Raw genomic sequence first — 15,911 nt, forward strand, 5'->3', positions numbered from 1 at the left:
ACAGTTGCCCCAAGGCGCTTTATATTGTAAGGCAAGGCCATACAATAATTATGTAAAACCCCAACGGTCAAAACGACCCCCTGTGAGCAAGCACTTGGCTACAGTGGGAAGGAAAAACTCCCTTTTAACAGGAAGAAACCTCCAGCAGAACCAGGCTCAGGGAGGGGCAGTCTTCTGCTGGGACTGGTTGGGGCTGAGGGAGAGAACCAGGAAAAAGACATGCTGTGGAGGGGAGCAGAGATCAATCACTAATGATTAAATGCAGAGTGGTGCATACAGAGCAAAAAGAGAAAGAAACAGTGCATTGAATTGACAAGATTCCCAGTCAAAATTCTCTTGTTGCTGAGTCGATTGTGACTCAAAGCAGAAGTTCGTCTTTGTATGTGCAAGCTCCACATCGTCTGTGTTTTTTGTGGGAGCGTTACAGAGCTACATACTGGCCTGGCATATATACTACAGCGTTTTCAGTGGTTTTGTGTGTACACACACATTTCTTGAAACGGTTTTGAAAACAACAAAGAAAAAGATTGTTTCTGTTTCAGTGCAAGACCTTAATAATGTGTTCCTGGCCTGAAGAAGTCTTATGTTTCCTTGTGTAAAAGGCAGAGAGAACATAGAGAGGGCCAACTTCCTATACGCTGCATTGTAATTGGCTGAGCGCTGGCTGACATTTTGAATGTGTGTAACTGGGTGTTGCTATAGACACACAATGGCGGTCTTTGTGTCACTCTAGAGTCGTATTAGAGACAAAAGTTTCTATTTATGTGCATTTTTCTTGACCATGGATCATAACTATCATACCAGCAACATCAGAAAAACGTCAAGATCTAAAGGAACTGAGTGTTCGGCTATCAATTGCACCAAGTACACTAAAACAAACAAGGAAGTGGCATTCTACTCCTTTCCAAAGGACAAAACGAGGTGTGCCATGTGCTTGTTTAGTATTGACTACTAATCAGTGGTATTCAGTACTGTTCATGAAAGGCAGACAAGCCCGGTTATGAGAAACATTATGGATCTAGGTATGAATGGCCATATACATTTATATAGCATTTATAGTCTAACCAGAGCTACTATAGTACTACAAACTTGTAAATGAAAATGGAGGCAGTAACTGTCACTGAGTAAGGTTAATGGTGGTGTAAACATGAACACAAAGCAAAGGTAAAAATGGACAAACAGAAAGTCTAAAGTGACGTGTTGATACCTAAACTAACAAAGATTATAAAATCCTGGTAAAACCAAGTAGTAAGATATCATTAATCATTAATGAAGCAGCTGCTGTCAGTGAGTGTTTCATTCCATCCAATGACTAAATGTGAATAATCTGCTTTTATTTTTATATCGTGTGAATAAATAACCTGCAACTTCAGTAAATTATTTTAGGTGTGCTGCATTGGTTCAAAACCTGCGTCGAGACGACCTGCTAGGCAAAAGTGCAGATCAGTTAAGGTGGCGCCGAGTTTGCAGTGACCATTTTGCTACTTCCCAATTCATGAACCCCAATGACAAGTAATTTAACAAAAATGCTAATTTTAATCTGTGTTGTTAAGGCTCCATAACTGTATTTTGCCACCAATATACATATATTAATAATAAATTAAACTTTCAAAAAAGACTCTAATTACTGTCAGTGACAGTAATGAGAATTTACCACTTCATATTGTCAAATTGTGGTAAATACCCTCTAAAAAGGTATGTTGTGTGGTGTCGCATATAAATGTCAAATGTGGTGAAAGCTGGTTGTTGTGTTTAAGGATTAATTCAGTGTAAATGCCCATACAGTGTACCCTAAGACATTGGTAGGGTTAAAATAACTAGTAAATAAGACAGAACAATCCTTGAACTATAGGTATGCCAACTTTTGTAATGAATCCTAATTATAAGATATTCTTCCAGGAAATCTGGATTGCTGCCAAAAGCTATACCATGGTTAATTGAGTGTCCCGACCACCCAAAGAGTGGTGATGTGAAGAGAAAGCAGCCACATGACCGAGGACGATCTGCTGCAACAAATGATTTACTGTTTCAACGTTTCTAAATAATGATACATTTACAGGCATTTCACCGATCCCTACTTTTCTCTACGTTTTTTAGTCTCCCTACTTTTTTGCTTAATTTCCTTAATTTCCCTACTTTTACCCTACATTTTTGTCTCATGGTAAAAAAAAAATGAAAATTAAGTAATGAAATTACTACGTATGAGTGTTTTTCACATGTGTACCAATAAAATAAACTCATAAATCGCACCTCTGGTAGCTGATTTTGTCCCTAGAAAATCTCCCTACTACTTTTCTCTATTCTTTACCCTATGTTTTCAGAAAATCAGTCCCTACTTTTGCCGTCCTTTTTGTGACAAGGTTGGTGGAAGGCCTGCATTTACAACTTAATAAAAAATTTAAAACTTGAATGTTATTTTTGTTTTTGATTAAAGTGTTTGAAATCCCGGGGCCTCTGGTCACCCCCCAACCCCCAGCCACATTGGTACCATTTCAACCAACTTTTAAATTTTAACATACATGGTCCTGCAATAGCTATACCACAATAATTGTAGGTAGATCAGAATAAAGCCTTTATTGAAGGATATATTAAATGGCAATTCTTAGGCCAATAGGCTTTCTTGTTCTATCAACAGGCCTATCTGGCCCTATCTAGGCCTATCCATTTAAAATGGACCAATGCTGACTCAGCTAGGTTTGCCAGGGCCACAGACTGTATAGTTAGCTATATATGTCACCATGGGACATGTGAAATCTCAGGTAATTATACCTGGTATGTTCAGCTGATCGATTCATCATCAAGTAAGATCATTGTGTTGAGATCAGGCTGCCTAGGTTATAATATACTTACAGCGCCTTATTTTCCACTATATACAGTCCACAATCATAACAGCTGTTTAAATAAATGTTTGTAATAGTAGTTCCTTGTGTTCTAAAGTCAAATAGTGCATTACAGTAGGTGTAGTACACTCAAGAGAAGTTTTGTTTACAAAACATCACTCCACTGCAGCAGCCAAGCTGTCGCAGTTACACACAATCAAAATGGCATCCAGATTACGTGATTTTGAGGGAGTCCGCCCTCTCTATGTTCTCTCTGGTAAAAGGTAAGCTTAGCACACATGACAGGGTGGATGTTGTGTGACTAACTGTCTCTCATACAATCATTTCAATCTTTATTCTTCTTTTGCATTTTACTTGTAGCATACAGGCTAATGTTGTTTCAGTAAAATGTGTCTGTCATCAGCATATGCATTTCGTTCTCCTGTGGTTTTATTAATGTCGTCATCAGCATTTAGTCGACTTCAACTCTATTTTCATGCTATATTGCCTTTTTTTAAAAATCAGAAGTCATGCAAACCTCTAGTTTACACAATCTGAGGACATACATTCATCCCCTTCTTGGAGTTTGTAAAATACCAGCATAGGACAAAGTGGCACAAAACGTTTGCTCAGGGACATCAAGGTCCATAACTCCTGGTTTATCTCTGTGTTCTGGTGTTGGTCAAAAAAGATAAACAAGAAGAAGAAGAAGAAGAAAAACGTCTTTGAACTCCCTTCCCCACCACAGTCTACCGCCTTTCATTCTAATTCCTGTTGATACCTGTTATTTCTTTGATGGTAAATACAAAGCACTGCTTGGCAACATCAGACAAGCCTTTGATATGAGAAAGCAAATTTAAATCAGTTTTTAGTAAAGGTGCAGTTTAGTCATTCTGTCTGTGATCCTACCTGGCTCAACCTGTAGGATCATATAGATACAACAGTGAGGTTTAAATGCAGTGTGAAGTAGTAATAAGTTTGCAATTATCAATAGTTTTGGGCTCAAACGTCTAATAAGGAGAGGGAAATACAGTGTTGCCATTTACAACTTTAAATGGCAACATTTGTCAAAAATTAAGCACAATTTTAAGGCTTCCAGGAGCCAGGAGACTAACCAGCCATCTTAATATGTTCCTACGGGCCAAAAGCCCAAGTTAATTAAAATTTATATCATCTTACAGCCTGCACATTGGAGCTGGCTGGGATAGTTTCCAAAGGAAAACTGATCAAATGTTCCAGTATTATCTCAAAGAACATGATTGAGTGGATGTTTTCCTTATCAGCCTGACAAGTTTTCATTACAGTAATTTTGGGTTACTCAGTAATTTGACGGACGTTTGAATAGAAGTGTGGCACTGCTGTCAACAGTCATCAAATCCAGTTCCATGGTTTTCAAAACAAAAACCCTTGCAAAACCACAACTAAGGCCTTGTTTCCACATACTTCTGTCTAGCTATACTTCAGCATTTACCCATTCATTTCATCCAGTGTATGTGAACTAATTAAACACAAATTCCACTGTACAGAAATTGCCTTGAGTGTTTAAAAATGGTTTGTAGTGGATTTAACAGAGGTTGCATTTAGGCCCCTTCACACATAACATGAAGCTGGGGGAAAGAAACAGAAATCATCCAAAAAAGAGTGAAAAAAAAAACCTAGAATTGGCGAGCCATGAAAAATTCCACCTGCTTTCGGGAGAGACACACGGTCGGACAACTGCGAACGACCTTGCGGTGATGGTTCGTCCATGTTCGTGTGTGTGCGCACGAATACAGTGCAAGCATGTAGAAAGTGTGACACCATATCACGCTCCACAGCAGTGGAGCAGTTAGTTGCCGGACATATGTACATAAATCAACAAAAATATGGAAGCCCAAAATAATGTGAGAGCACAGATTCAGAACATTATAGGAACAATGAATGTACTGTTTAAATGTAACACAGTCATGTTACTGGTCATGAATCTATTCTCACTATAAAAAAAAAAGACACCACAGTTTCTAATATTTAATTTCTGTTATAAAGAGCAGCCAATACAAGAATCATCTTCCTGTTCCTCTGTACATGACCCATGGTAATGGACGTGAACAAGATAATGAACTGACATGAATGAAGCCGTGCACTCATATCATGTCCACATCAGCCGGTTCCACGTGTCCAGCAAGCGGTGCTCCGAAGGACACCACGTCATGTGGACCGTAATTCATGTGGTGGATGTGACACTTGCATTGCGAGCTGAGTGTTCACATGATCAGATGGATATTTTTACATAGGGCAGCCTGCCTGGTGATGTGCACGCTGACGCGCTTGCTGCTGAGCGCGTTGCAAAGGCGATATGTGTTTGTGATGTAAATATGTATGTATTTATTGTTGTATTTATTTATTTGTCCTGCCTCTTTCTGTTCGCTGTGTTTTTAATTTAAAATGTCATGTGCACTGACTCACTGACAGTGAATCGCTGGCCGGAGGTCAGCTGACACGCCCACTGTGTCCACAACGCTATGAGCAAAGTGATCACATATGAATAGGGATGGGTATTGATAAGATTTTATCGATATCGATACCATTAACGATTCCGCTCATTGATCTGATTCCTTATCTATTCCCTTATCGATACCTCCTGTGAATTTTCTGTGTACTACAAGTAGGCTTTAAAGGTTTTCTATGTCAACAGCATTTTATTCAGTCTTAAAGTAAATAAATATGAAATTGGTCACTGGATCCTTGATCACTGGACATAAATAAAGTCTACATGGTGGATCCTTGATCACTGGACATAAATAGAAATAAACAAAATCTGTAGTTCTTGTTAAAAGCATTTCCTTTCAGACATTATTGGCATGAAAGTCTCTCCATACATCTGAGCTGAACTCAGACTGCTGCTGGAGTCTGCAGGTCTGCAGCCATACAGTCTTAGGCTGCTGCAGCACAGGACGTCTCATTTCAGGAGGAAAAAACAAACATTTTGATTGCAGTTTATTGATGCATTACAACATTTGGAAAGAGGTGTCATTTGATTCAAACAGTGATTCGCTTTGAGTTATAAATTCCGAGCAGACTCGACTCAGCAGAGAGCGGCGCAGCATTTGGAGCAACGGAACAGAGGACAATTGTCGTTTCTTTCTTGCAATAAGACAGGAGTCCCAATTAGTCACTTTAATCCGCACAAAAGTGACTCACGATTGCCGCTGCAGGGTCTGTAAACAATGTAGAGAAATGTCATTTTCCCGACAAACGCCTTCAAAAACAACGGCCGCTCTGAAGGACCGATAAGGGAATCATTAAGCAAAAAGGCTGTTGATGTTGGTGGATCAAATCATGCACAGCGATCACGCTCCAGCCACCTCAGCCATACATGACAATGTGGGATCATGGTGTAGGGGAGTCACACACTCACACAGCATTTGTGTTCGGGGGGGGGGGCACACTTGCATGCCATTTGTGTTGCTGGCAACGGCACACTCATGGGGTACTTAAAATTAGAAAATGTGGGGCTATTCACACAGCCAGCATGAATGTGGTCACCTGCACTCTACTCTCATGCCAGCTGCGTGAATAGCCCCACCTTTTCTAAGTGCCCCATGAGTGGTGTTGCATGTTTGTGGGTGGCTCCTGGACTTTGGCCGACTCTGGCCAAGAGTGGGTCGAATTACCATTCATCTGGGATTCACAACATTTCACCGCTTTTGTGAAGACTGCCTCGGTCGCGCCATTCGGCCTCAGTTTGATATAGCCAACAATTTCATGCAGCTCCTCGGCTGCGGCATGATATGTCTGACCCGCGTTCGACACGCCATGCAAATGCTGCGAACATGATCAGATGGCAGTGCAACCTCATCTTGCCCGCCATTCAAATGTAGACTACATGTGCTGTGCCCGAATGGTTGTGGTGACTGCTGTACGAGGCATTCGAGGCAGCTCTGTGGCCTGCGATACCTCCTTCATGTGCCAGTCAGCTTCAATCATGTTGTCTGTGAAGGGGCCTTTAAGCTAGCAAGCTTTGGAACGCTAACACGCTACCTGATTCCACTTCTGTTGCTTAACTGTTAATAGTCACATTGTGTAATTGCAGAAGTGAAAAGAAACTAGTTCAGCTAGTTTAACACATCATGAATATGGGTTATGTTTTGCAGCTGCCAGTAGTTTTTTTTTTAACTTTTGTTCGTGTCATTATAGTGTTCCTTATGCATATTCCACACAACTAGATGATGAAAAACCTTGAGTGGATAAATACTGGACAAAGCTTGCATAACATCAGCCATAGGTTTTCTATTTTCGACTTCAGAGACTCATGATCCTTTGTGTGCATGAGGGGGTTCCGGTCCCACAGTAATATCATTACACGGAGATTCTTTGTTTCCTTGCAGTTATCTGGAAATAAGGACCTTCTACATTTGTCAAAGAGGGCAAAGTTATCTGCAGAGACTAAAACATGTTTTTTGTACCACGTTGTAAATATGATTATTTCTGCTCTAAAGTTGAACATTTTAACATGGCCTTGGCTTCTTCCAGGAGGGCTTCATGTGAGGCCATCAAAGCTTACCCCTTGCGAAAAAACAAAAGAAAATGTAGCCTCTTATGGCTGTTGTGGTCTACATAAAGAATGCATTTATTTACATTGAACATTACAGTGTAATTACATACTGTATATTGCAGACATTATACAAACGGTATGTGGAAATTAAACATTAGGATCAAATCTGATCTTGTGATCTAATGCAATGCCAATCCAAAACTAAAGGTGGAGTTGAGCTTTATGTCCTTACTCAAGCTTATGAACAAACTCCAGGAAAAGGAAATTTATTAAAACGCATCACCATTTATAATTACAGGGCCTCCCTGTTTGAATTTTCCCCATATTTTACAGACTGGAGTAAAAAGAGCTGTAGAATTTAGTCGTGCACTATCACTAATGACTTCCAATTAGTCAGCGTCTTGCTCTGCTCCAGTTCTTGCCTTGTCTAATTAAGGAACCTGTGTTTTTGTGTGATGCTGAGCATGGCTCTCTGGGGTTATATCAACGCCCAGCATGTGTGCTGTCCATCTCAACACCGCTCACACTCACCTGTTAACAAACTCGTCAAACAGGATGCGGTGGGAATAGCCTTGCCGGCGGATGTTCACTGTCTCCAGGATCCCAGTATAACGTAGCTGTACCATCACTCTTTCTTTGCAGAAACATAGCGCCTGCCTGTCATCATTGGGTTTGATGCAGCGCACAAAGTGAGGCTGACCCACGACCATCTTAGACAGCAGGTCCATCAGAGAGTACTGCAGATACACATTATAGGTGTTATCAGACAAACCACAATCCAGTCCAGTGGTGTAAATTCAGATGTTTGTCCAATTATTTACACATCAATATGTTTGATAATAATATGAACTAAATATGAACTAAAATTATAATAACCTGAAATAAGAGTTTTTGTTCTAGCTATAATTTATTTTATAGATAAAGCTGCAGTACCTTTTGGTTTTGTACTATATATTTCATAAAATAGATTTTCTTCAGCGCCACTATATATTCACTTCTACATATCTAAATAAAGGATTCACAGTCTGATATTGGGATACGGTGCATCTGGAAAGTATTCACAGCACTGCACTTTTTCTATATTTTGTTATGTTACAGTCTTATTCCAAAATGAATGAAATTCATTGTTTCTCTCAAAATTCTATTCACAACACCATATAATATAAAAATGTTTTTTGAGATTTTTGCAAATTTATTAAAAATAAAAACACTAAGAAATCGCACGTACATAAGTATTCATAGTGTTTGCCATGAAGCTCAAAACTGAGCTCAGGTGCATCCCATTTCCACTGATCATCCTTGAGATGTTTCTACAGCGTAATTGGAGTCCATCTGGGGTAAATTCAGTTTATTGGACATGATTTGGAAAGACACACACCTGTCTACATATAAGGTCCCACAGTTGACAGTGTATGTCTGAGCATAAAACAAGCATGAAGTCAAAGGCATTGTCTGTAGAGCTCTGAGATAGGATTGTCTTGAAGCACAAAATTGGGAAAGGGTACAGAAACATTTCTGCTGCTTTGAAGGTCCCACTGGGCAGAGTTTCCCCCATCATCCATAAATGGAAGATGTTTTGACTGTTCCTAGAGCTGGCCGCCCGTCTAATCTGACCGATCGGGGGAGAAGACCTTAGTCAGGGAGGTGATCGAGAACCTAATGGTCACTCTGTCAGAGAGCCAGCATTCCTCTGTGGAGGGATGAGAACCTTCCAGATGGGCAACCATCTCTATAGCAATCCATCAAACGGGCCTGTATGGTAGAGTGTCCAGACAGTAGTAAAAAGGCACATGGCAGCCCACCTGGAGTTTGTCAAAAGGCACCTGAAGGACTCTCAGACCATGAGAAACAAAATTCTCTGATCTTATAAGACAAAGATTGAACTCTTTGGTGTGAATGCAAGGCGTCATGTTTGGAGGAAACCAGGCACCATCCCTACAGTGAAGCATGGTGGTGGCAGCATCATGTGGGGATGTTTTTCAGCAGCAGGAACTGGGAGACGAGTCAGGATTGAGGGAAAGATGAATGCAGCAATGTACAGAGACATCCTGGATGAAAACCTGCTCCAGAGCGCTCTTCACCTCAGACTGAGGTGACAGTTCATCTTTCAGCAGGACAATGACTCTAAGCACAGAGCCAAGATATCAAAGGAGTGGCTTCAGGACAACTCTGTGAATGTCCTTGAGTGGTCCGGCCAGAGCCCAGACCTGAATCTGATTGAACATCTCTGGAGAGATCTGAAAATGGCTGTGCACCGGCACTCCCCATCCAATGTGATGAAATTTGAGAGGTGCTGCAAAGAGGAATCAATAAATCTGCCTAAAGATAGGTGCACCAACCTTATGGCATCATATTCAAGATGTCTTGAGGCTGTAATTGCTGCCAAAGATGCATCAACAAAGTATTGAGCAAAGGGTGTGAATACTTATGTACATGTGATTTCTTAGTTTATTTTTAATAAATTTCCAAAAATTTCAAAAAAACCTTTTTCATGTAGCCATTATGGGGTGTTGTAAGTAGAAATATGACAGGAAAAAAATTAATTTACTTGATTTTTGAATATAGGACTGTAACATAGCAAAATGTGGAACAAATGAAGCATTGTAAATACTGTAAATACTATCTGGATGCACTGTACAATCAAAGTATACTGATCCTGAAAACAATTCAGGAATTTGGCCCATGTGGTTTAAAATACAGCAACAACATCATGGCACACAAGGAAACTCAATTTCTTAATATGTCATTTGAAAGTCAAATGACACTGCTATGTTATGTATGCTAGTGTCGATGTGATGGAGATGAAGAAATGTGGTAGACCTTTATTTGTCAGTCAAAGTGCCAAAAAAAAAAAAAAAAAAAAATGGAGACAGAAAGACAGTGCTAATAAGCATAGGCCAATAGATATCCCATTGGGAAGCACTGTGGATAATATCTGGAGAAATGTTTACAGGAATGTTTCACTGGATATCTGCTGAACAGTATTAATTATAGTTACAATGTTTTTACTTGGTTTGCCAAAATTTATTCACTGGGGAAACTATGATTTTATCATATTTTATCTGATGTATATTTCCTAGTTGTAAGTCAGAAATTCCCAGTTCCCAGTTTCAATCAAACGCAACATGAACGTCAAACCTTGCACGTGTGCTTCCTTCTTCATGTCGTCTGCAAGATCTCCTGGAGTGAAATTAGTGCATTTGCCACGGAATTCCCCCCAAACTAAATATTTTATCAGATATAAAATTAGCTGTAATTTTGTGACATTCCCCAGAAATGAATTGTACTTTATAATAACTAGATTTCAAAACAAAGTATTTTTTTTGTCAATTAGGTACAAAATGGAAAGCCCTTACACCTTTAATGTGAAATTTTATATGATGTATGTATGTAATACATTTTGAGTTGTGTACAGAATACAAACCACCCTGTGATTCTGGGTTACATAAATAAAATGAATCTGTTTGTGAACATGATTATATAATGTTTAGAATAATAAAAACAATCTTGTAAAATTTCCAAGGCAACAGTAAAAAATATATTGATATAAAAATCAAATACTTGGTGTTGTTATGGCCAAGTCACACGGCACTTAACGAAGGGTAACGAAGCCTTAACGAAACAACAAATCTGGACTTTCGTTGACTTGTTGGCATCATTTATCCTTCGCTCAGCTTCATTCCTGCAGCGGTCGTTTCGTCAGGATTTTTAAACTGTCGAAAAATTTGAACGAAGGGCAACGAAAACCTCAATTCGTCCGTATTTCGTTTTGCTGTCGTTCTTGATGGCTTCTTATCATTTGCTTAGTTTTTGTAACGTTAGCCTTTCATTTGACTCCAGCAGTGGCTCGAGGTGCATTTCATTTAAAGCGTCGAGATCAGCTTTGATTTTGTTTCGTTCTTCTTTCATCCCTTTTGTGCTCTTGATTCGCAGGCTATTCAGTGATAAAGCTTGTTCGTCCAGATTTTCTCAACAAATTGTGATTTTTTTTACTTTTTTCCCTTTGTTCAGGAATCATCGTATGCCGTGTGACTGGGCCATTATGCAATTCAAAGCCAAGATTTCTCTGTTCAGTGTTGATGAAGATCTGAGCAGTGGATGAATTTGAATATTTCTTGCCGTTACCATGGAAAACATTCAGTTTTTAACAAAGCGTTCAATTTGCACCTATGAAATTTTGTATCTTTGAAATCATTTGACACTGTATAACTAGTGGCTGTTGAAATCTGGCATAAAATCTATAAAAGCATCCACACATGGGCAGCCAGAATATACTATAACATCATATTTCCTCCCATCAGTACATGTGTTTGCATTAAAAAAATCACGAAATCTGTGAGTTTGTTTTGTAAAAGACTGTCACTGTTGCATTTTTGTTGTTGCTTCTGAAAAATCTTGTACTTCTTTGCTCACTTAATGTCTTTTGTTGGCAGAGTTTGTGGTGTGAAGGTGAGAGGAAGAACACCTACACGGAAATAAGAGGCCACAGTCTGTCTCCTCATGTTGGTGGTTTCCTCTGGGTGACGTATCATCTCCATGGTGTCCACCTGAACACAGACATGCATTCACAAACAAGCCAGGAGTGTCACTGCAAATGCAGCAGATTCAAATGAGATGCTGTTTATTTTCAACCTGATGTCCTTGCTGGGCTCTGCAGAGATAAAGGTATTATTACAGCAGGTCTCCTTCCTCTCAATGGGGCAGTTGGGAATACACAGCTGTACTAACTGTGCCGTCTGTACAACACAGCACCATAAACACTTAAAACTAACAATCTAGAGAATAATTCTGCACTGCTGTGGGGCATGGGAAAATTGCAAAGCGTTCTGAATAATGAGACTAGCCGTCACCAGGCAGACAGTCATCCAGACAACGGATTAACGAGGACACAGTATAAGCTTTCTAATGGCCTGCGCAGTTCATGGCTTCATCAAAATTAATGATGCAATAGATACTTTATGGTAAGTCTACATAGCAAAGTGCATATCTTAATACTTTATTTCATCGCAGCGCAGAGAGAGAACGTCAAACGCTTACTTGAAAGACGGAGGCGAACACCTCCACGATTTGCTCTTCTGAAACAAATAGACTGTCTTTTAGTATTCTTAAAGCAACCTCACTAGTTTAAGATGGTAGTTCTAGTAACTTTTTAAAGGCAAATTTCCATCAAAGTTCTACCAAACTGTGATTGAACATGATTCACATCAATCGCACAGAGTTCTTATTACAAAGTTTCACTGTGAAGGTGTTTGAGAAGTTCAACAAAGTGGAAGAGGGGCCACTTTTCAAATTTTAACCCGTACTTATCTGGCATTTGTCTCACATTTTTATAGTTTGAAAACAACGCACAACACGCCATTTACAAGATTTAAGATTAACAAGAGTGAGGAAAAACAAGTTAAAACTAGGACTGCAAGCAGTCATATACGGGCCCTCGTTCCGCGCACCCGCCTACCCAGGGCAGTGTGTTCCCTTGTGACCAGTTGTGGGCATGTGCATACAGGGGCAACCACTCATCACACAGTTCAAATTGCAAGCAAATCACACAATGCATGAAGGAGTTATGACATGTTGATGGTTCATCCACTAGGGGGTGCTCAGTATACAAACAGAGGGGCCAGGTGTGTTCAGGGGCCAACCGTCATCATACATGTGAAGTTTCAAGTCAATCAAGCATAGCATGAAGGAGTTATCATGACTTGATGTTCCATGGCAAAGGGTCAAAATGGCGGCACCATAGCGGCCACACCCTTCAACAGAGAGAAAATGTTTCGATAACTTTTGGTCAGTATCATCTCTGGATGCTGTCAAAGAAATTTGAAGTGCATTGGACAAAATCCCTAGGAGGAGTTTCTTCAAATACAACATGTAGAAATCAGGCCAAAATGACAAGAAAATTCAAAATGGCCGACTTCCTGTTTGGAGTAGACCCATGGTGCAAGAGACGTTTTTGTACGTCTATGCAAGTCACACATGTGTACCAATTTTCATCTCCCTACTCCAAAAAAAACCCCTATGGGGAGGGGTTTGTGAAAGTTTCAAGGGGGCGCTATTGAGGCATTTTGCCCCGTCCATGGGTGATGCCCCTATGAATTGTAAGAGGTTGTCCTGCTCGACCTGTGTATCAATTCTCATGATGATGTGACAAATTTAAAACTGTCAAAAGGAAGAACGTAATTTCATGGCGAATGGGCAATATTCGTCACGCTGCCACACGGACGCCATTACTAGTAACTTCATGGCGTTCATCACCTACGTTCACCAATTTGTTCTGCATGTTTTAGAAGTGGAATGAAGTTGATTGGGTTAAGTATGTGACATCAGGACCTGTTAAAGTAAAAATAGGACATTTCCCACCACCACCGGGGGGCGCTATGGCGCAGGTGGGAACTTAAGGTATGTAGACGTTCAGGGTGGAGCCCTCATCATGTCCAGCAGGTTTGAAGGATCTACGATGAAGTATGTGGGCGTGACAGCCGTTCGAAGTGAAATGGCGTGCTCCGAAAAGCTCGCCAAAGTTTGACGACCTCTAGCAGCCACGCCTTTTGACTTAATTAGAATCTTTTGATAACTTTTGATCACCATTGTGTTGTGATGATTTTGACCAAATTTGAAGACGATCGGATGAAATCCCTAGAACGAGTTCATTCAAATGTAAGTAGTGGAAATGGCCAAAAATGGCAAAAATTTGCTCAAAATCGAAACTTAAAATCAAAATGGCCGACTTCCTGTCGATATTTCACCATGACAGTAGGAGACTTTTTCGTGCGTCCTGGCATGGTAAATATGTGCACCGAATTTCATGAGGCTACGACGAAAAAAGCCCAATGTGGAGGGGTTTTTGAAAATTTCTAGGGGGCGCTATTTCGCGATTTTTCTGCGACCATGTGCGACGCCCCCAAAATATCAAATTTCGGATCCGGCCGGATGACTTTGGAAAGTTTGGTGAGTTTTTAAGCATGGGAAGAGGCCGAAATTTTGATTTCAAGAGTGAGAATAATAATAATAATAATAATAATAACTAGGACTGCAAGCAGTCATATACGGGCCCTCGTTCCACGCGACCGCCTACCCAGGGCAGTGTGTTCTCTTGTGACCAGATGTGGGCATGTGCGTACAGGGGCAACCACTCATCCCACAGTTCGAATTTCAAGCAAATCACACAATGCATGAAGGAGTTATGACATGTTGATGGTTCATCCACTAGGGGGCGCTCAGTGTACAAACAGAGGGGCCAGGTGTGTTGAGGGGCCAATCGTCATCATACATGTGAAGTTTCAAGTCAATCAGGCAAAGCATGAAGGAGTTATCATGACTTGATATTCAATGACGAAGGGTCAAAATGGCGGCACCATAGCGGCCACACCCTTCAACATAGAGAAAAGCTTTCGATAACTTTTGGTCAGTATCATCTTTGGATGTTGTCAAAGAAATTTGAAATGTATTGGACAAAATCCCTAGGAGGAGTTCGTTCAAATACAACATGTGGAAATCACGCCAAAATGAGAAGCAAATTCAAAATGGCCGACTTCCTGTTTGGAGTAGACCCATGATGCAAGTGTCTTTTTTGTACGTCTATGCAAGTCACACGTGTACCAATTTTCATCTCCCTACTCCAAAAAACCTCTATGGGGAGGGGTTTTTGAAAGTTTCAAGGGGGCGCTATTGAGGCATTTTGCCCCGCCCATGGGCGACGCCCCTATGAATTGTAACAGGTTGTCGTGCTCGACCTGTGTATCAATTTTCATGATGATGTGACAAAATTAAAGCTGTCAAAAGGAAGAACGTAATTTCATGGCGAATGGGCAATATTCGTCACGCCGCCACACGGACGCCGTTATTCTTAACTTCACGGCGTTCATCGCCTATGTTCACCAATTTGTTGTGCATGTTTTAGAAGTGGAATGAAGTTGATTGGGTTAAGTATGTGACATCAGGACCTCTTAAAGTAAAAATAGGACATTTCCCGCCACCACCAGGGGGCGCTATGGCGCAGGTGGGAACTTAAGATATGTAGACGTTCAGGGTGGAGCCCTCATCATGTCCAGCAAGTTTGAAGGATCTACGATGAAGTATGTGGGCGTGATAGCCGTTCGAAGTGAAATGGTGTGCTCCGAAAAGCTCGCCAAAGTTTGACGACCCCTAGCAGCCACGCCTTTTGACTTAATTAGAATCTTTTGATAACTTTTGATCACCATTGTGTTGTGATGATTTTGACCAAATTTGAAGTCGATCGGATGAAATCCCTAGGACGAGTTCGTTCAAATGTAAGTAGTGGAAATGACCAAAAATGGCAAAAATTTGCTCAAAATCGAAAATTAAAATCAAAATGGCCGACTTCCTGTCAATATTTCACCATGACAGTTAGAGACTTTTTCATGCGTCCTGGCATGGTAAATATGTGTACCGAATTTCGTGAGGCTACGACGAAAAGAGCCAAATGCGGAGGGGTTTTTGAAAATTTCTAGGTGGCGCTATTTCGCGATTTTTCTGCGACCATATGCGAGGCCTCCAAAATATCGAATTTCGGATCTGGCCGGATGACTTTGGAAAGTTTG

At 40.5% G+C, this 15,911-nt stretch overlaps 1 protein-coding gene across 1 annotated transcript in view; it reads right to left on the minus strand.

Annotated features, from left to right (window-relative positions):
- The window catches only part of myo3b (myosin IIIB), a 184,790-nt gene that overhangs the window by 71,964 nt on the left and 96,915 nt on the right, over positions 1–15,911 (minus strand). Inside the window, 2 exon segments of the mRNA XM_034186754.1 lie at positions 7,885–8,090; positions 11,823–11,900. Of these exon segments, the coding sequence (XP_034042645.1) occupies positions 7,885–8,090; positions 11,823–11,900 (284 nt within the window).

Source organism: Thalassophryne amazonica, chromosome 14 (genome assembly GCF_902500255.1).
Source record: "Thalassophryne amazonica chromosome 14, fThaAma1.1, whole genome shotgun sequence".
NCBI classification, from domain to species: domain Eukaryota; kingdom Metazoa; phylum Chordata; class Actinopteri; order Batrachoidiformes; family Batrachoididae; genus Thalassophryne; species Thalassophryne amazonica.